This window comes from Nicotiana sylvestris, chromosome 8, assembly GCF_000393655.2.
Source record: "Nicotiana sylvestris chromosome 8, ASM39365v2, whole genome shotgun sequence".
In the NCBI taxonomy this organism is placed as follows: domain Eukaryota; kingdom Viridiplantae; phylum Streptophyta; class Magnoliopsida; order Solanales; family Solanaceae; genus Nicotiana; species Nicotiana sylvestris.
The window spans coordinates 57,939,195-57,961,734 of NC_091064.1; the positions used below are offsets into that span (position 1 = coordinate 57,939,195).

General features: G+C 34.2%; 1 protein-coding gene and 1 long non-coding RNA gene across 4 annotated transcripts; one reads left to right on the forward strand and one right to left on the reverse strand.

Annotated features, from left to right (window-relative positions):
* Positions 1-3,303: 3,303 nt before the first annotated feature.
* Positions 3,304-4,012, reverse strand: LOC104228795 (uncharacterized). Its single transcript, XR_711420.2, has 2 exons — positions 3,870-4,012; positions 3,304-3,542 (listed from the first exon to the last, which is right to left on the reverse strand). It is a non-coding gene; the product is annotated as an uncharacterized lncRNA (long non-coding RNA).
* A 235-nt stretch (positions 4,013-4,247) lies between these two features.
* On the forward strand, positions 4,248-12,485 carry LOC104228800 (uncharacterized). 3 transcript variants are annotated; one of them, XM_009781345.2, is made up of 7 exons: positions 4,248-4,474; positions 7,885-7,934; positions 8,016-8,262; positions 9,859-10,011; positions 10,134-10,239; positions 10,325-10,439; positions 12,217-12,485. In XM_009781345.2, exons 2-7 carry the CDS (start codon positions 7,887-7,889, stop codon positions 12,250-12,252), a joined length of 705 nt encoding a protein of 234 aa, XP_009779647.1. In that variant the 5' UTR covers positions 4,248-4,474; positions 7,885-7,886; the 3' UTR covers positions 12,253-12,485. The 3 variants fall into 3 exon arrangements, with proteins under 3 accessions (XP_009779647.1, XP_009779660.1, XP_009779653.1); XM_009781358.2 differs by having other exon boundaries at positions 9,865-10,011; XM_009781351.2 differs by lacking the exon at positions 4,248-4,474 and adding an exon at positions 7,683-7,795.
* The last annotated feature ends 10,055 nt before the right edge of the window (positions 12,486-22,540 follow it).

Consider the following 22,540-nt stretch of genomic DNA (forward strand, 5'->3'; position numbering starts at 1 on the left):
CCTCACGAACTCAAATATATAATTTACTCTCAATTACATGTCCAAAATCGTGGTCAAAATCCAAGAATACAAATTTTCTAGGTTTTTCTCAAACTCCCAAATTTTTACCAATTTTCATGCTAAAATCTATACAAAATCAATGTATTTAACTCAAAACTAACATAACCCACTTACCTCATGCTTGATGGTGAAAATGGCACTCCCAAGTTGCTCCAAATTGGCTCTAATGGAGGAAAAATGGTGAAAATGATCCAAACCCTCGCTTTTAAAAGAACACACTGTCTAGCTCGCTTCTCGCACCTGCGGTCCACCTGTCGCTTCTGCGGCTCCGCACCTGCGAAATTTCCATTGCAGGTGCGGTCTTAGCTAACTCGCCCAAGACCGCTTCTGCGGAGCCAGGACCGTTTCTGCGGTCTCGCTTTTACGGAAGTTGCGTCGCACCTGCGCCCCCAGCCAAGCCCAGCCATTTCCGCTTCTGCAGCTCCACATCTGCGGCCAAAACCTCGCAGGTGCAGTTACACCAGATACTAGTTGCTTCAATTCTTCTTCAAATTCCAAATTTGATCCGTTAACCATCCGAAATCCACCTGAGGCCTCCGGGACCCCAACCAATTATACTAACCAGTCCCAAAACATAATGTGGTCCTGCTCGAGGCCTAATATCACATCAAACAACGTCGAAATCACGAATCACACTCCAGTTCGAGCTTAATGAACTTTAGAATTTTAAACTTCTACTTTCGATGTCTAAACCTATCAAATCACGTCCGATTGACCTCAAATTTTGCACACAAGTCATATTTGACACTACAGACCTACCCCAACTTCCGGAATCGGAAGCCGACCCTGATATCAAAAAGTCCACTTCCAGTCAAACTTCTCAAAACCTTCAAATTTTCTATCTTTAGCCAAATGACTCCAAAATGACCTACGGACCTCTGATTTCACTTCTAATTGTGCTCCCAATACCAGAATCACCATACAGAGCTATTCCAGACTCGGAATCCTAAACAGACATCGATAGCATTAAAATGAACTTCAACCCAAATTTATGAAATTCTTCTAAAAATGCTAACTTCTACAATAGGCGCCGAAACGCTCCCAGGTCACCCAAAACCCGATCCGGGCATTCGTCCAAGTCCGAAATCATCATATGAACCTGTTGGAACCTTCAAATTCCGATTCCGAGGTTGTTTACTCAAAAAATCCAATCTTAGTAAATTCTTTCAACTTAAAGCTTTCGCAATGAGAACTCTCTTTCCAAATCAACTCCGAACTTCCATGAATTTAATTCCGACCATGTGTACAAGTCATAATACCTGAAGTGAAGTTGCTCATAGCCTCAAACTGCCGAACAACGCGCCAGAGCTCAAAATGACCGGTCGGGTTATTACATTTTTTCTTCCTCAAATCATAAGTAAGTGATTTTTAACTCATTTATTTCAATCTTTTACTTCTTTTCACAAGATTTTATCCTAGAATCTAGGGTTTTCATGGTGGAATTGGGGATTTTTGGGTAGAACTTAGGAATTTCGAAATTTAGGAATTTAGACCTCAAATTGAGGTTGGATTCCAAAACCAATTGTATATCCGGGCTCGGGGTGAATGAGTAATCGGGTTTTGGTCCGAATTTTGGGTTTTGACCAAGCGAGCCCGGGGTCGGTTTTTGAATTTTTGGGGAAAATATTGGAAAACCTATAATTATGTATTGGAATTAATTTCTTTAGCGTTAATTGATATTGTTAAGTTAATTATGAATAGATACGAGTGGATTGGAGGTGGAATCGAGAGGTAAAACGGTAATTGAGCTTTAAACTGCCCGTTGGATTGAGGTAAGTGTTTGGTCTAACCTTAACTTGAGGGATTAAGGATCCCCGACTTAATTGATATGTGAAAGTCCATGTATGTGGCGTATATGTGAGGTGACAAGTACCTATGCGCCGCCAAATTATCTGTTTAGCATGTTCCCTTCCCCGTTCCTAGTATATTGTTTCCTGTTTTAACTGCTACTTGCTTATTGATGCGTCCATGTCTAATTGCTTCTTGTTAAATGTTGATTTCTCTATTGAAGGTATTAGTTGCCCGTAGTTTCATCATATTACATTGTTGGTTTAAGTTGGCTTATTGATACTTCAAGGTACACTTTGGTTGGTCTCGCTGTGTAGTATTAACTGATGAAGTTTCTGAATTGTATAAATTTTCCGTTGTTTTGGTTTGAGGTATAAATGTTGTGGAGGGTTTTGACCTAAATTATGAAATACTTGTTCTTATGTTGTGATTGGTAATGATATGGTGGGATCGGGTTGTACGCCGCAATAGGAGGAATAAGGGTGAATTGTTAATGATATGGTGGGATCGGGTTGCGCGCCGCAACAAGGAGTAATAAGGGTGGACATGTGGGATCGGGTTGCACCGCCGCAATATGAGGAATAATGGTGCTATATTGAGGAGTAATAAGGGTGGACTGGTGGGATCGGGTTGCACGCCGCAACAAGGAGTGATAAGGGTGAATGTTCATATTGTTACTTGTTATATGGTGGGATCGGGATGCGCACCGCATTATTTTGTTATTTATGTATTCTTTCTCTGTTGGGATTTCATTCCGTGGTATTGTAACTCTCTTAAGGATTGATTATACTAAGTACTGGCAAATTATTTGGATTTTGTATTTATTTGCTGCAAGTTACTGTTCCATTTCGTTATGTATTACCTTTTTGCTTTATTATAAACTGTTGCAGGTCATATTGTTTAAGCCCCGCCTTAACCTCGTCACTACTTCGTTGAGGTTAGGCTCGACACTTACTAGTACATAGGGTCTGTTGTATTGATATTGCACTCTGTACTTTCTGTGTAGATTTTGGAGCTGGTTGTGACTGATCGAGAGATCAGGTGCAGGCACTCGTCAGGAGACCCAAGGTAATCCTGCAGGCGTCCGCAGGCCCTGGCGTCCCCTTCCTATGCTCTACTTTTCTATTTTATTTTCTTTCGAGACAGATGTACTTTTCTTTCAGACTAGTATTTGTAATAATTCGTAGAACGTTCGTGGATTGTGACACCAGTTTCTGGGTGGTAATAGTTTTGGAGTTGTTAATAGCGTATAGAGAATCAGTTAATCATGTACTTCCACTTTTATTTCTGTTTGAATTAGCTTTTGTTAATCTTAACTATGCAAATGTAAAGGAAAAATGTGAAAAATGTGATTATAACTCTAACGTTGGCTTGCCTAGCGAGTGCGATGTTAGGCGCCATCACGGTCCCGACGGTGAAAAATCCGAATTGTGACACATATTGGCTTCAATTCCAAACGAAAAACCAAAACACCAATTGATAGCATATTATACATTAAAAAAATGAGACCATAATAGTAAGTCTCTTAAAACCTTGCACAAGACAAAAAAGTTTTCAAATTTTAGTCCTATTCTTCATCTTGACACATCTTGCATTCAGCAATCAACCACTGGATTGTTGATGTTGAAGATGCTAGCCATTTTTTATTCCTATTCCAAGAAAAGGAAGAATAATTGAAGACGGAAAAGTAAAACCTGCAAAAGAAGGGAGAATGATGCTTACTTTGAATTTCAGAGACAACAGATCCAAAAAAGAAAATGCATTGGCATCCAGAAAATAGAGAACATATTCATTAGAAGTTGAACTCCTTTGATTCCGTATGAAAAGCTACAACTATTACAACCACATAATAACAAATATTAAAACAATCATAAAATCCCCAACTTAGAATCCTAGGTTACAATCATAAAATTCACCCATTAATAGAATTAGCTTTCCATCTAAACTTATAAAATAATGAAAAGAAAATTTCTATTCGACTATTGCTTCTCCGACATATAGATTTCAGCACAACTCAGTACCTGAAGATGAAAGACTGAGAAATAGAAATTGAAGAAGAAGACGATGAGTAGGCAAAGCTTTTGAGGAGAGAAAGAAAGATGAAGCAAATGCAAAGAGATGGAGAGTTTTTGTCTTGGAGAGTAAATGCGGTGGCTATATGATTGAGAGACACGTTTAAAGTCTAATATAATCTAGAATAACCTAAAAGCTACACATAGTATTTGCATAGCTAGAAAAAGGCCACGTATAAAAATCATGTGCAATGACTTAAGTGCCCTCAAACTTTGTTAAAATGATCCCAAGCACACATGTTTAAACTCTTTCTCTTCTATGATATAGAAAAAATAGAAATTATAGATAGAAATAATACATGGATTAAGTGCTGAAATGACAAATTTAGCCCGAATCGTTTCACCCATAAAGGCTTTCCTTTCGCTCAAACTGTTTGGAGAGCAAGAGTTGGAGATGCTGAATCGCCGATGCTGCTCACTCACTACTGGGCTCTTCCTCTTCTCAATCAATTAGAGACAATACTACTGGGCTCTTTCTCTTCCTCTTCTCAATCAATAAACTGAAATATATTTCTCTCGATCCAGCGCCTACATGTTGTTCTCTCCTCCTTGAGGTTAGAAGTTTTTGAAACCCTAAACTTTTCTTTTCTTCTTTTTTCTCCTTTTGTTTTTTCCTCTTGTGAATCTGGCGAGAGGCGAATTTCTTGGTGAATTTTCTCAATATTTTCAAGTAAATTTGAAGTTTGATTACACCCAAATCTGATGCGGGGTTTGTTTTGTTTGTCCAAAAAAAAAATCCAATAAAAGAGGATTCTTGGATATATGCTCAGTTTAATAATATAAAGCTTTCGGTGGTTTTTGTGTAGCTACTTTGTAAAGTCTGTATGTTGTATTTTTTTGTTACCTCGTAGAATATCCACAAATGTACATATATGTGGATGTTGTGGCCTTAAAGGAGGCTATTTTTGTATATCAAATGTACATGGAAATGTTTGACGTTAGTGTTTTTATAAAGTAGCCAACTCAAATGCACATGAAGGTCAAAGCTTAACTAATGTATTTAGCTACTTGCAGAGAAATTGATGTTTTTAATGTACTTGTCTTCAAATTCTAGAAAATAATCTTGGTATGGTTGGTGGAAATATTTATTTGATTTATGGTTAAACAGAAATGAGAAATCCTGAGGATTCTAACTTCCTTTCACTTGCTTCTGCCCATATTTCCTCCAATTGTAGCCATCTTCTGCTTTCTGTTCTGTGATGGTTGAGTGTAATGTACTGGAGCTGGATTACTCTGCATGTTCTCATGGGAGAAGCTCTGAATTGGAGCCACTTCTGTTTTCACCCTAGTAATTTTCATTTTGCTGGTTGGCATGTTGTTGCCTTGTCATTAAGTCTTCCTGTTTTATCCAATTAATTTATCACAAACCAATTTTAGAGATTTACAATGGAAAGGAAACTTGAAAGAAAAGAAAACAAAACAATTTATGGTTGTTGATGTAAGGCTTTAGTCATCTATGTTTTATTGCAAATTTCAATCTTGCTTCCATGTCATGACCCGCAAAATGCACAAAATATAGTTTCATCGGAAAAACTATCTTTCCAGCAAAGAGATAGACATAATATGGATTCTAGCTAAGAGATATACTTGGATGGTTCAACAATTAGCTGTTATTTAATCTGATAAGCTGACACTTTTTAAAGTTTCATAAAAGAAACAGCTAAATACTAGTCATGTTATACATATTTTACAGAAGATAATAAAAACAATTACCCTCAATTCCTAGCAACTTGGTGTCTGCTATATGAATTTTCACTAATCATGTCGCTCCTTTTAAGCTCATCTCACACCAATATTGTACATAAATAATGTGAACTCGAAAATTCCCAACAACTAAATATGATAGGAGAAGCCCCCCCAAAAAAAAGAAATATACTGATGAGTTTATTGGAGCAGAAGACTGAAACATTGATGATGAAGTAGAAGTCATACTTTGGAAAGAGAAATAAAAAATACTTGAGTTATCCTCCTTTGAATTCAAATTACCAGAACTCCCTGTAGTTGGAGATGGGAGAGTCTGCTGAAAACAATTCAAAATTAATAAAAAGGAAATTCTTGGTCAGACAAGTTACAAAAATTGAGAAAAATTAGTAGTACTTCAACAAAAATGTTAATCATTTTAAAAAAAAAGAAGCAGCAAAGAACTTGCATTGGAATTGCTAAACAGAATTGTTGAGTCCCATGCGCCGATGGACTTAAAGGAGGAGGATAAGCAGGATAAGAAGAAGGAGAAGTTGGTGATGAAGATGAAACCATTGGCAAAGAAGAAGGTGGAAATGACTTGAATTTTGGAATCTCATCTTTGTTTTGTTGATTCATTCTTTAATCAATGAACCCCCAATTCAATGAATTCTTTTCTTGATTCATTGAACTGTTGTTACTCCTCATGTTGTTATTATCATTATCAGAAAGTAGGTCACTGAAAGAAGAAGAAGCCATGAATTGGGAGGATAAAAAGGAATAGTTGCTGGTAAAAGAATTCATAAAAGTGTTCATATTTCCACATGAAGAATCCAAATAATTTTTGCAAGAAAACAAAAATAGGATAAGAAAGAATTCAAGCTTTTTGAAAGGTTATTGGATTCTAGTTTGAAAAAAATTTAAGAGGAAAAAAATGATAAGTGCTTAGATTTTTTAAACAAAAAACGTTGTGTTTGTTTGTGCATAAATTCTTAGATCTTATGTGGATGTTGTGGCCTTAATAGTGTACTAGTCCTATCTAAATTGTTGCATCATATGGCTTTGAAGTGTACGTTGCATCTTATGGCTTTGATTGCAACTGTGTTACTCGGACACTTCAAAAATGTTGTTGGGTATGTGTCAGATCCTCCAAATTTAGTGCACTTTTGGAGGATTCGACACGGATGCGACAACACTTTTAGAGAGTCCGAGCAACATAGGATTACAATGCTTTTACGTGCCAACTATATACCTTGCCTTGCCTCATGTTTTAAGAATAAATTAGAACAAGTTGAACTAAAGAAGTTACTAGAGCATGTAAACACCAAACATAAGGAGTGAAAATATGCCTTCAACTTGACATCAGTTCAACTATAGGACGAGGAAATGAAAGTAAGTAACACGTAAAGTTCCAGTTTATATTGTTGCGTAAATAAAAATGCAGAAAAAATAAGCCAAGGGTATAACTGTTAACAATTATTTTATTTTAAAGTTTATATAATGTATATTAATTTTAATACAACAAAATCAAACATCCAAAGAAATAATTTTTGCATAATTAATTCTGTATAACTTGTCCCTGCATAACTAATCATTATTAATATCTACATAACTCTAACTAGCAACCAAACGACCCCTTAGTTAATATGTGCAATCAAGTCATCACCAAAACTTATTTGGTTTGAGAGTCTCCTAATTATGATAGAAATAGCACGCACTAGTCACTTTTTGTCATGTCTTTGAAAAGTAGCTTTGTGTTGGAGTTTCAATATCATAAGGACTGAAACGTGACTATTTGTGAATTTATTCTTTACTTCTTCTATCTTGTCAGTCTCGATTGGATATCCACTTTTTTTTTGGTAGTATTACTATATGGTATTCGATACTTCTGACCCAACTAATTCACCATCAAAGTGAGAGCAACTTCCTGCTAGAAATTTCTGAGTAAAAATGAGAGGATTTCTCATATCCATCCCACGATATTGTGGTATTCACCCCTATATTCATTTAACCAAATGGCGGGAAATGAGAAAATAAAAAAAACCCGAATCTCAATCTTGGCCCCCCCACCCCACACCCCCAGCTATAAAACCCTTACTCTTCCCTTCCCTCTATTTCTTCACTTTCTCCTTAAAATCCTAAATACAAAAGCAGAACTAATGCAATTCCAAATATCCATCGAGATCGGCAAAAAGGTGCATGATTTCACGATTTCCCCAACCCCCGTTTTCTCAGTATGTAAATCTTGAATTTTACTGAATTTATTTCTAATTTTCCATCACAGAAATGTCCACTTATGCAGAAGATTTCTCTCAATTTGGTATTTCAGTAGAGGTAAATCCCATCCATTTCTACACTTAATTCAAAATTTTCACAATTTTGGGTTTATTTTTGTGTGTATATTACTGTATACAGGAAAAAGACAAACTTGTAGCAGAGGTGATTCGTTATGTATTATTCAAAAGTGAACAAAATTCAGGGTGTCCTATAAAGAGGGAGGATTTAACACAATTGATTACTGGCAAGAATTACCGTCAAAGAAATTTACCTGCTTTTGTTATTAATGAAGCAAAATTGAAGCTTTCCTCCATTTTTGGCTTTGAAATGAGGGAACTTCAGCGCTCTCGTTCGTCTACTCAAAATGCTCGCTCCTCTCAGCAAGGTCTTGTTTCAATTATTGCTCTTAATACTCCAATTATAAATATGAGAACTTTTCTCTTTTGGGTCGTTTTATTTGAGGAACCAGGAGGGGTTCAAGATGCCTCTGAATTTACTGACCATTTTAGTTAGTGGGTTCGAAAATTTAATATTTGTGCATATTTTGTAAATATTTTAATATATATAAAAGTAGTGATACTTTCTTATTTGCCATTTTGCTTCTTCAATGTTTTAGCTGTATTCAGTAATTAAAACTCCAAATTATGTGCCCCAAACTTTGGTCTAGTTGTAAAAGTGCAACACGTGATGTATGGGTTAGGTGCAAGTCAAGGGTTTGAACTCCGTTACATACTAAAGTGAAAAACCTAATATTTAAGTAGAGAAGGGTCGAGGAGCTGTCCGGGAATTTCTCGGTTATCAAAAGAAACTCCGCATATGTGAATCTTAGTGTAGCATAGGCCTTTAAAGGGGCGATATGCCATTTTTTCCGTCAATTAGCTAGAGTGTCGTCTAAATTCGCTTTCTGCAATATTTAAGAAAAAGGGCCTTTGTCAAATATTCTTGTTGTTTATCTTAGCCTCGGGCCTTAGATTCTGGTTACTGTTATTGCATGTCATTCATCTTTTGGTTTTTATGCTTCTGTTACTATTACGGTTTCTGCTGGAGTTACTAATGAATTCTCTTTTCTTGTTTTTTATTTTATTTTCGTCTTTCTGAGCCGAGGGTCTATCGGAAACAGCCTCTCTGCCCCTATTGGGGCAGGAGTAAAGTCTACGTACACATTACCCTCCCCAGACCCCACTATGTGGGATTTTACTGGGTAGTTGTTGTTGTTGTTGCCCTTTGTCAAATATATTCAGTAAAGTAAATTGGTAGAATTTTCCGTAGATTTTGATCTTTTTAATTTTTACTTTTAGAATAGAGAGAGAACATAAATTAAGGATACCACTCAGAAATTTTATCAATCCCTAAGCTTCCACCAGATGTCATAGCACATGCATTCAGTCTTCCCGAAGAAGGCAAAGAGCCTCTTCTTGATGTGCAAAACATAGCCGGTTTCAATCCGGATAAGGAAGAACGGGTTGCAGTAGGTCAATGATCAACACTAGCATCCATTTTAGTGTGAAATGAGGGTCGGAAAATAGCAGAATAGATCCAGAGAATTCATATAGCCAATGCCAACTAGTTTAGGATTAAGCTGTAGTTGATTTTACTGAGTAGTTCAAAACTTGCATTATTCCCATATGGTGTTACATATTCTTTAGGTCGTCGATTTAGCTTCTTTATTATCAAAAAGATGACTTCTGTAGGCATACCATTGAAAACTCCTGTTGCATTCTGTCTGAATATCTCTTAGATTCATAGTAGGAAGTGTGTATATTTGCTCCTTATATTAAGTTATAATCTTCAAGAACAAACTGCAGTTGCAACTTTCATTGTATAAGGACTATATTAGTAGTGTTAGATATTCGGGGTGCAAAATGGAATGCATCAGATCAAGCTGCAAACTTCTTATAGTGTTTGTTAAGCTCATTGGAATCATAGGCTGCATATTTTGTTATTTAATTGTGTATTTCTAATACGACTTTTTCATGGACAGTGGCAGCTGATGCGAAGTCGTATATCCTCATAAGTCAGCTACCCAAAGAAGTATACGAGGCATGTGTGCAGGATGAAAATAAATCACATGTCACTGGTCTTACTTTTGTGGTTATTAGCATTGTGCATCTTGCTGGAGGCAAAATTACTGAAGGTATGTTTGCATTTCGAGTTGTATTTGAACATATTTAACTATTCCTATTTTCTCTGTGTCCGTTACTTGCTAATTTCTGATGAGAAATTAAACTTAAAATTGCTGCCATGAATGTGTTAAAGAAAATCTTTGGCATCAGTTGAGAAGGCTGGGATTGTCTGAAACTGATGAAAGCCATCCTGTTCTTGGAAACCTCAAACTGGCATTGGAAGCACTTGTTCAACAAAGGTTAGAACTGACAAACCAGAGGAGTCCATGTCCATGACTCTCAGTTCTGCTTTCTGGTGTTAACTTTTTGTTTTTGCACATTCAGATATTTGCACAAAGAGAAGGTGAATGGTCCTGAAGGTAATACAATATTTTATGAACTTGCTGAGAGGGCACTAGACGGGCCAATTAATGATGGAATGAAAGAGTATATATCAAAGGTATAATTCAGACTTTTGGCATGTCTTATATTTTTAGTATTCTGTTATTGCTCTAATGCACAATGGGCCATTGTAAATGCACACTAGGTCATTTGTTTCCGTTGTCCTATTTCCTTGTTGCTACTGTCTATTTATTGCTTCTTTTTCACTATTCATGAGCCGAGGGTCTATCGGAAACCGCTTGTCTACCTTCGGGTTAAGGTCTACATACACACTACCTACCCCAAACCCCACTTGTGGGATTTCACTAGGTATGTTGTTGTTGTATTATTGCTTGAATGACGCTATGTCCATGTTGTGCAAAGGTATGAGTTTAAGAGAGCTGCATAAACCTTGATGGCCAAATACATATGCAGCCCCTTAAAGTTGTCACTAAATTCCATTTAGACACTTGAACTGGGGTGTGCACCTATTAGACACTTCAATTTCAGCAAATGTGTATCTATTAACCACCTTTTTGACACTCCCAGAAAAAATAAAGAGTGTGACGTACAAACGCATCTGATGTGGCAGGTTAACGAATGAGCGAATGACACGTGTAAAATCAGTTACAAGAAAAAGGAAAAGCTCCCTGACAAAATTCTTTTCTCCTTCACCCTTTCTTATCGTCTTCTTCTTTCGTCTTCCATCTATCTTATTCTTTTCTACTTTTCCTTTCTTCATTCTTTTCTGCCTTTTTGTTTCCCTTTTTTTTTTCTTTTTTTTTTGTTTCTCTTCTATTTTCATCTTTTTTCTTCGGTTAAAACTCATTTTCACCATTAACAAACCTAGAGAAATGGAAGAGTTTGTTAAGTGAAAATGGTGAAGAAATACTTTGTTAGTAAGTATAAAGAAAGAAGGAAATATCATGTTTTTAGTAGATTTCTTTTCTGTTAGCTTCGTCCTCGCCATTATTCTCATCGTCTTTGATAACAATACTGCATTCTTCGTAACAGAAGCTTCAGTTGAATTTGTGTCCATTTAGATATGCAGAAACTTTTAAGTAGAGAACCTGGTGGATCACTAACAACAACAAGACAGAATCATCAGTTATTGGAGCAGGTGGTTTATTAGGTTTTGAGTATTTACCGGGAGCCACAAACCACAAGTTATGAAGAAAAATAATTAAAATGAGCCATGTAAATTTCGGAATTGAAGACATGTTTATTTAAAGTGCTTCCATAGCTGCTTCTTGGTCTCTGTTGTGGAGAGGAGAGAGGAAAACTAGAAGAAAGACTAAAAATGAAAAAGGAATATAAAAAAAGTAGTAATAGAACTGTATTAGCCATTTTCAAGGCATTAACGCGCTGAAAACGAGTGGGACATACGCACTCCACCACATCAGCAGATTGTGTCTAATAGACACGGTTTGACTCGAGTTCAAGTGTTCAACAGGTACAACTCTTAGTTTAGGTGCATGAAAAATCTGGGCAAGTTTAAGGGGCTGCATATGTATTCAGCCGACCTTGATCATGAAGTTTCAATCATTTTGTTAGTAAACTTTTGCTGCGTCCTTATGGTTCCTGAATAGTTATTTGAGTAGATCTGTGCGAGAAATATATCGTATTGCTAAGGTATCACATCTCCTTGCATCAACATGAATATATGCCTGTTGTCTAGGACTTTGGTGCCCCCCTTATCGGTGAGTTGTGGTGATAACGGTAGCTACACACCGTAGAAAGTGTTTCTAATTTCACATTTATAATTGATGCTCTTTGCAATTTGATAAACTAGCCATTTGGTCAATTCCAAAAATTCAGATGGACTAACAATTGATCCTTGAAATTCCCTATTGCAGATTGTGAACAAAGACATTGCCTCTGTGGATTGCTGACTGGGATTCTTCACAAGTGTTTTTGGCCATAATTCATAACTGTATGAGATTAGTCTTTGAAGCTGTTAATTTGGTAATGATGTTTTAGATTAATCTGAGGGGTACCGTTTTCGTTCTTGGTCGACTTTTGTGAAGGACACCCCATTAGTGTATTTAGGCAGCTGTGTTTATGTTACTGTCCTACTAATTAGTATCTGTTTAGAAGTATTAATACAGCCCCTCTTCCAGCTAAAGTTTTGAATTGGTATTTTTTTGGATATTAGTATATCATGCATCCATCTAAAACATATCTTTTGACAGTGTTGTCAAAGGCTCACTTAAGGCACAATTACGCCCTGAAGTTAGGTGCAAAATTGGTTGAGCACTTAACTTCGCTTGGTTGGTGCTCAAGTGCAGTCACCAAGGCGCTAAGGCACTCATTATGAAATAGCGTTGGCCTGCACAATTTTTCACTTAATTGTAATTTTTTTAGTTCATCTGTCCATAAAATTGTTATTTATGCTTATAATGACTATTCTTGAGTTTCATTTTCTAAACGTTTCTATTGTTTTGCACTTTGCGCTATTTCCTAGGGAACATCTTTGCGCTTTTTGCCTTTTGATAACATGGGTAAGTCATTTGCTTGAACAATTAGCAATCCACGTCGTTGCCCTTGTCCACAATTTAACTTAGTTAATATTGAAGGTCTACATTAACAATTATTCATCCAATAGAAAAATGACCGCTAACAAGCGCATGGAAACTGTTGATAAAAGTTAAACTAGTGCTGTCATTCCCACAGGCTATGTAAATGCTTCCCTTTACTGTATTGGCAGCTCCAAATTAGGTTCAAATGCTGTTAGGGGAGAAAACTATTTATCTAACATGTCGTTCGTTACATGTTCCAAGCTAGGAGGATTCCACTACATGTAACAGCAACTAGACGCTCTAACAACACAACTACTTTAGCTGAAGCAATCTTCAATAGGTAAGTAAGGCCAGATTACTCCAGAAAATGCTCAGTTTAGCACGATGTGATAATCTTTTCCAACAACTATCAAGCAGTATGGTGGAATGGATGAGATTCCTCCACCCTTAACTAATGTCTTAGCACTAAGAATAGAGAAATTCTTGGTAAGGAACAATTCCCCTTATGTGGCATGAGTCCGGAGCCAATGTGTTTCAGAAACCGAATGATTAAATAAAAAATAGTTAAGACTCTGAAATGAGTTGGGCTTGGCAATATAAACTCAGAGCATTTTTCATAAAGCACTATGGTTTAGAGCCTAGTAACTATAGTTTGCCTAATTACCATTCGTAGCTACTATTCAATTGTTATCAGCTTGTATCACTTGTATTCAAACGCGCAACGAATAGAATATAACTAAGGCGAATACAGAAATATAGAAAAATAATATGCTCTTACTAATAGACCTTCACTAATTAAGTGGATGCTCTAACCAGCTGAACTACGAGAGCTTGTTGCTCTCTCAATTCAGTTTAAAACAAATAATCTCTTGTTCATGGATTTACTATAAAACTCAAATAGTTATAAATGATAAATTTGCTGAAAGTAATGTTTGACGTGTCGAGTAATTTTTCCTCTAAACTCTTATCTGTGTGTTTCTTTGTCTTTTTCTTGTTTGTGTATTTTCGTGTTTTCTCCCATTTAATTGTATTAAATTATTGAAAATGTGTTTCTGCCCATACTCCAAATGAGTGATAAAAATGCATGCTTAAATGCATTAACTGTGAATTGTTTCAATGGCAACTACCTACACTTCATGATATTTGCTCCACATGATCAATATCTCATTTTCATTCTACACTATTGTGACTATCACAAAAGATTACAGTTAAGCATCACCCACTATTTAATACTACCATTACCGGCGACTAACTGTTATCTTTAACCGATCATTGGACAATAAATTCGAAAAACTTTTAAATTCGTAAAAATTGCACGGGCGTCTTATTGGTCGCCCCCATTTAACCTATACCCATTTTCTTTTTAAATTTTTTTTAACTTGTACCCATTTTTTAAACAACTTCAGCCCCCTTTCTCCTCCTCCTCCTCCTCCTCCTTCTTCTTCTGCTGCTGTTGGTGCTGCTATGAAACTTCAGTTCATTGGATGATTGCCATAAGTATGTTTATCAGATTATTTAAAAATAAATTATAAATAATTACGTAAGTTAGTAGACAATAATTTGTGAATATTTTCACGTACAGAAAGTTTAAGGTCACACTTAGTGATTCTTTTCATGATAATTATGTTCTTTTCACGTTTATCGTTTCCAAAATTTTATGATTTAGATACGGTTGACAATCTGATTATTTTATAGTAGTCTGATTATAACAAAACTAATAAATCTAAGACAAAAAAACTTCAGCTTATTTAGTGCTGAAATTTTTACAAATGAACTAAATAACTTCAGCATCTTCTGCTGAAGTTTTTAAACAAGCTTTATGACAAAATTAATGAATCCAGGGCAAAAAAAACTTCAGTTTTTTTAGTGCTGAAGTTTTTACAAATGAACTAAATAACATCAGCATCTTCTGCTGAAATTTTTGAAAAAGCTTATCCAGAACAAAAAAACTTCAGCTTATTTAGTGCTGAAATTTTTATAAATGAACTAAATAACTTTAGCATCTTCTGTTGAAGTTTTTGAAAAAGCTTAATGATAAAACTAATGAATCCAGGACAAAAAAACTTCACCTTATTTAGTGCAATTACAAACAAAAACTTCAGCAAATATAGAACAAAACTTCAGCTACTATGCTTAAGTTCAGCAATTACAAACAAAAACTTCAGCTACTATGCTTAAGTTCAGCAATTACAAATAAAAATTTCAGCAAATAAAGAACAAAACTTCAGCTACTATGCTTAAGTTCAACAATTACAAACAAAAACTTCAGCACACTTGCTACTTCATGCCCGTCTACTAGAATGCTGAAGTTTTGCGTGATTGCCTTTGCTACTTCAGCCCCGTATGCCGAAGTTACGCGAAAAAGTGGGTACACTTGCAATTTTTTTTGCAAAGCGGGCACAAGTTAAAACGTGACCTAAAAAGCGGGTATAGATGCAAATGCCCCATTAAATTCATACGACTGGATACCGTATATGATATTAGTTGTACTTATTTTAGCACGATCTATATAGTATTTTTAAATTATGTTAATTTTATTATGATGTATTAATTAGTAATATTTTCTTTGTGCGATTTTATTATCTATGTTATTGAATATTTTAGTACAATGTTATGACTCATCTCATATTATTATTATTATTATTTTATTTTCTTGGAAAATATATTATATAGTTGTATTCCACTAGGATAAAAATAAAAATTTGGAGCACAAGTTACATATTTTGTGCTATTAAGATTTTACCGGAAAAAAACCCGAAAACACAAAAAAAAAAAAAAACCAAAAAACCCGAGATTGAAAAATCTGACTTTATTGGTTTGGTTTATAAATTTAAAAACCAGTGGTTTGATTTGGTAATTGAAAAATCCGAACCAACCCAACCTATGTATACCCCTAATGATTTCTTACATTAATTTTTAAGTCATTGAAATTAGTTGACCAAGTGATTCATGCTAAACCTTGTCTTGGTCCAAACTCCAAAAATTGGCTAATAATAATTCCTTTACCGCCCTAGCTACTACTACTACAACTACTAGTATCGTGGGCACACAACAGCGTTTTATGAAACCTTCCGTGCAAGGAAAATGCCTCTTTCCACTTATGGTTAAACTAAGGAATTGGATGTTAATGATCATAAAATTAATCATACTTATAGATGTAAGAGGTCTTACTATAAATAGAAGTACTAATATTCTTCTCAATAATACATTTTAACTTTAATTGTCCCATTAAAAATAAATCTCAATTACATATTAATCTGAGAAAGACAGAAATCATTCGAAAACTAAATAATTGGGAGCTTGGCTGGTGGATTTTGAAACTTCATGTGGATACATAATTGGTACTTTTAATTTATTATGATCCCTTTTCTATGCTATGGATGCGAAAAAGAAAAAGAAAATAATAAAAATATTCAACAGACTTTATCATATAACTCATAAGCAAACGTTCAACTGCAAATTAAATTAAAATTATTGTTTTACCCCACATGGAATTGATGAACGTGAAGCTTAGAACAGAACTCACATGGAATAGTATGATTTTAGTTGGAGGAAAGTTTCCGAATAAGATGGTGGATAGAAAGAAAAATTAGAACTAACATCAATAACCCACTAGACGAATCTTAGTCCTTAAATCAGTACGCTGCACGAGCTCGGCATGATATCATATTTTTATATTTAAAAATTATTTAACTTTAAGTTTTTAATTTAACCCTTACTGACATGGTTCTATAGCTACAAAAAGTTTATACCATAAGGGGTCGTTTAATTTAACCCTTACTCGGCATGATATGTGTATTAGTAATGCAAGCATTAGTTATGCAAATATTATTTCTTATCTATTGTTTGGTGTGGTGTATTAAAATTATAATGCATTGCATAATTTTTTTAAAAAAATAGTTGCTTACAAAAATGCCCTCCATATTCTCTAACTTTAAGAGACTTTAAGGACAATTTTGTCTTTAACCATGCTAATGCATGCATTAAAGCCTTGGTATTACTAATGCCATGGTTTTCTATGCACTACTTATGCATAGGATAATGCCAAGTATGATGTATAATTAATACAAGTATTAGTTATACACAAGTTGAAAAAAGGTACCAAACAAGGTATTAGTAATGCATAGAGCTAATGCTTGCATTATTTTTTCTAATACCTCCTACCAAACAACCCCCAAGAGTGTAAGACTATAATTTTCAAAAAAATAAATAAAAAATTGAGCGTATCTAAGCAAGTACCTACACATAAAATGAAAGAGAGAGTAGTACATAGTAATATCAGTATGCCTATGCCCCTTTTCTCATTTCCCTCGTCCCATTACTTAGGCCCATCCCCAAAAAGGCAGAAAGCAAAAAGATTTTCAAAAAGAAAAAGAAAGGAAAAAACCACCAATTTAATGGCTCAGTAAACTTTAAAAAAAAAAAAAACATTTCCTCTCGAAAGAACTATACTATTACACACCATTTTTTTTGTTCACTCATCAGCAGCCCATCCCAATTGTCCAAGATCCTCACATTTGGCAGTCAGCTCATTCTGAATACAATGACGGACATGCCCAAGCCCAATTAAGTCAATTTATCCTAGGGGAAGTTACATGATATACCCGTTTATAAAACTCACTTTCATGATATACCTAAGTTTTAAAATTACATCAAATATTTCAAAAATATTACACGGTATACCTTCATATATTCTAAAACATATCACGATATTCTACTTTGGAATACAATCCAAACCTAACTTACTATATATTCTAATTTAGAATATAATATTCTAACTAAACAGACCATAATGTTTTAATTTGAAATATATTATTCCAACTAAAGATACCACAACATTCTATTTGAAAAATTCAAACCTAGCTTAACTAATATTCTAATGAAGAATACAATATCCAAACTAAACATACCATAATATTCTAACAAAACGTACTACAATATTCTAATTTGGAATACAGTATCCAAACCAAATATACTACAACCTTTTAGTTTAGAATACAATATCCAATGCAAATATACAATAATTTTTAATTTGGAATACAATATTCAAACTAAACATACCATAATATTCTAACAAAACATAGTACAATATTCTAATTTGGAATACAGTATCCCAACCAATTATACTACAACGTTTTAATTTGGAATACAATATCCAATGCAAATATGCAATAGTGTTTAATTTGGAGTACAATATTCAAACTAAACATGCTACAGTATTCTAATTTGGAATACAATATCCAAATTAAATATATCACAATATTTTAATTTGGAATATACAATATTATATTTTAGAATACAGTAGGTATACATGGTAAAATAATTTTATAAAGTAGGTATATAAAATTAAATAAATATTTTAATTGTATATGGTGTTAACTGATATTTTCAATGGGATCCTAGTTGCACTTTTACTGTGATTAAGAATTTAAGATAGCAGAAATAAATTGTGATATAGGGATTTAAACAAATGAGTTAATTTTATTTAGATATAAAAATTGTTGTAGTCTAATAAGTATCCATTGTTTCAGAGCCTTTCATATTCTCAACAACTATTAAGTTAAAAATAAATAAATATTAGAGGACCTGAAAACTCCCAAAGAACGGAAACAAAGCTTTTCAATTCACTCCTCGTTTTCTTTTAAATAAATAAATCTCGACTGAGACAAGTCTTTCTCTATAGCCGACAAGATTAATTTTTATGTCCATTTCATATATCGTAAATTCTCCTCCGTAAGTCCTTTATATTTTCGAATTGGACGGAATCACATAAATTACAATCAAGAAAATAAATTATATGGAGAATTTTGAGAACAACAACAGCAACCAAAAACCCAATTTAATTCTATATAAATAGTGTCTGGGGAGAATAGTGTGCACGTAAACTTTACTCTTGTCTGGTAAAGATAATAAAGTTTGAGAACAATAATAATAATAATAATAATAATACCTATAATTGGAAGGATAGAGCAATAATCAGTGACACGGTTCTTGCTGGCATTACATGTTTGTGAAACGACAAGGCACCAAATAACATTAAAACCTTGGACCACAAATCATAAAAATTACACACACTTATTATTTTCTTCTAAAGATGAATGATTCAGACGTTGCTGTCTCTGTTTTTCTTAGTAGTTTCTACTTCCCTTGGGATAGCTGCTAGTCCTCATTGATGTTAACCTTAATTTTCCAATGGGCCGGGGCCAAATGATAGCTGCGACATTTGTCAGTCCAACCAACATTATTTCTTGTTTAATTTAATCTCTCTTATGATTGGATTCTTCTGAAAAACTTTTATGGTAGTGGAAGCTAGCAAAATGAAATTATTCCTTTTTGAGAACCCCCACCCCCACCCCCCACCCCTAATTCACAAATGTACATACAACGGATTTAAATTTAATGGTTCAAACTTTAATTCTTAGTTTCTATTACTACTTGTTAGTTTTTTTGCGTTGATAATTTTATTTTTCTTGTTGTTGTTACTGTTTCGTAGCTTCTCTACTACCGTTTTTCCTTTTTATGATTGCTGGGATTATATTTTCTTTGAGCCGAGGGTCTATCGGAAACAGTCTCTTTACCTTCACGAAAGTAGAAGATCTACGTTCACACTATCCTCCCAGATCCCACTTGTGACATTTTACTGGGTATGTTGTTAGTTCAATCTTTAAGGTTCGTATCACCCGATACATTTTACATTTGAAGTTGCTTTGTTTTAGAACTTATATTTGTTAAAATATTGGCAGTTTTTACAGAGATACTCATGTTCCGCGTCAAAGAATATTGAAAGTGATATATGATTATTAATATTTCGCCCATCATTAAGAGTTATGAGATGTTGACAAGACAATAAAGGACATAAGATGTTTAGCCTTTTTTTATTAGACGTGTTTCGTTTGGATTTGAATTAATTAATTAGTCGTATATGTTGAGGACCTCAGGTAATGACAAATGCTTCCTTACATGGCTGCAGCCTAATTAAGGATCATTTCAATTGCCTGACTATTTGCAGTAATTAGTGATCAGTTGCGAGCATACCTAGCATTGTAATCTGATTTTTAGACATGTTTTCCCATACTTTTGTTGTTGTCCATCTAGACGACAGAGTCTTGCAAGGTAATATGCTCATCATCACTCTAGTTAATTAGAAACAGAGCGGATCCAGAATTTAAACTTTATGCGTTCATATACAGGGGCGGATCTAAAGGTGTGAGTATGGGTTCCCGGGAACCCAGTAGCTTTTGGCTAGATCCCGTATTTGTATTAAAAAATCATTCAATGTATAAGAATATTTAGTTGGGAACCCAGTTTTTTAGTCTGGTTATTATAATATATTAATTTAAAATCGATGTAGGAACCCATAAACTAAAAATCTTAGATCCACTTTTGTTCATATATATTATTTGTTGTAATTTTAGTAAACTTTTACACATAAATTTATGATAGAGTAAATATTCACATGCATTTAGGTTAGCACACTATGCACATAATATCTTAAGCACTTCACTTTGCAAAAAGGAGAGGAAAGTGAAGTACTATATAAGATCATCGAATACAAGTTCATGTAGTATGTTCGCTTTTAATTTAGCTCGATCAGGTGGTAATCTCAGAGATAAATGTGAGAGTTCTATTGAATTAAAGCAGATAATACGTATAACGGGCTTTGGATTATGACAGATATTATAGGTAAATCGGTGTACCAAAGCATCATATAAATTGAAGTGGTATAATTAGGATCTCGAAATGGTTTTATTATGCGTATTGTATCAGATTCAGAGGTTTACCAATTGTTTGGCAACAAGTGATAACTAATGGAATGGAACCACATATGTTCTACTAGTAATTTATTTAATCTAAAATGAGTTGTATTAAAACAAAATGAGGCACACAAACTAGTAAAATGCAAATTAACAGAATATATTAAGACAAATGGTTTCAAACTGGTAAAACGACTCACAAAAATTGCTATCAACAGACAAATTTTTACGACAAGTCTGAGGTTTTAGTTGTCTCTTTTGTTTGCATTTCTCAGTATCCACTTTCCAATTAACTCCATGACACATAGGGATGAGATCTTTCAGGGAGCTGGCAAGGGGCCAGGTCCACTGGCCCTCCTCTTCAATTATTTATGCGGCGGTTATGCGGTAAATAATAATATGAGATTTTAGAGATTGCCTAATTTAAAATCATTTTTATTTTAAATATTCTTATCCATATATTGCTATAACAAGTATTTACATACCACTTTATATTCTGCATGAAGTAATACATAAATTATAATATAATGGTATCGAGATATGTTGATTCTCCCACATTGGTTGTTGATGCACGGTGCATTTGGACTCCTTATATGATTTTGAGCATTAATCCTAATTGCAAGAGTCAACTTTTAAGGTTTAGTTAGCCCAAAGTCCTTTCATAACTAAGCAATGATAAACAAACTATTACATCTGTAGTATATTGGACCTTATCAAAAAACTGAAACCCCTTCTCCCCTCCAAAAACGAAACTTCCCTCTTAAGAGTTCATGCGAGAACACATAGACTCCCAACAATTTCCTTTCTACTCTTATATAGTACCAGTGTGCAGTTACCATAAGGAAAAATAAAAATTTCTCAAAAAAACTCTACAAATCTCTAAGAATATCAGTAGTATATAATATGTATAATATTAATATATATTGTGTATAATATTAATGTATAATGCATAAAAATATCATTATATATATAATTATTTTATGTGCATCACAAGTGTATGGGTCAAAATCTGATCAAGGGGACCTCGTCTGAAATAAGGCAATCAAGTATCAATTAGGCCGAGGTCGTTCTTAAGAAGCAACACTGGCGAGCCGAGCAGCTAATGTCGAGGTCGAGCACTCAGATCGGCCAAAACGGCTAGTTTAGCAATAAGATATTTTAAAGAAATATTCTGAAGAATATTCTTTGCCTTTGTATTTTCAGTAGGTAAGGGATATGTCCCATATAAGTAGGAATAGAGAGAGAAAGATGAGGTATGTAATATTCTATTTGATAAGCTGTCTCTAGAAAAGTTGACTCTCAAGTAACTATAAACACTATCTTTACACAAGATTCGATTTGTCTTTGTCCCACACTTTCTCACATCAGATTCAATAAAGTTTCCTATATTCCCACGTTTGGTTACCTTACATCACTATCAGAGGGAGAATCATCCACCTCATTAAACATTTGGGTGAATCATTCTCTCTATTTACATTTATTGCCATTTATCATATTTATTGCCTGTCCTTATCCCCTCGTTCATTCATTCATAACAATATCACTAAACACACTTTTTGTTCTTTAATAGCTTTGAATGTGGTTTTTAGACTATTATTATCTATTAATCTTGGATCTAGGATTTATTATATTTAACTAAAATTAATCCATTATCATTTATTTAATTAGTTTAATAAAAAGGTTTAACATTTTTTGGACAAACAATTTGGCGCATTTTGTAGTGAATTTTCTAGTTAAAAGTTTTAGTTTTTTCTAGATCTAAAAAAAAAGAAAATGCAAAACGCACAAAACTTTGCAAAATTCTGTATTTCCTTGTTTGCACAAATCTAACATGGCAGGCAATGGAAAGGAAAAGAGAAAGGCGATAGCGGATCTCACCGCCAATCTCCTCAACACCATTAACGAAG

What these genes read in the sequence shown, in the direction of transcription:
- LOC104228800 (XM_009781345.2), top strand. Translation starts at nt 7,887, where the DNA reads ATGTCCACTTATGCAGAAGATTTCTCTCAATTTGGTATTTCAGTAGAG. An exon ending in TGCTCGCTCCTCTCAGCAAG is followed by an intron (nt 8,263 to 9,858) that starts GTCTTGTTTCAA and finishes TTTCATGGACAG; the next exon opens with TGGCAGCTGATGCGAAGTCG. An exon ending in TGAAAGAGTATATATCAAAG is followed by an intron (nt 10,440 to 12,216) that starts GTATAATTCAGA and finishes TCCCTATTGCAG; the next exon opens with ATTGTGAACAAAGACATTGC.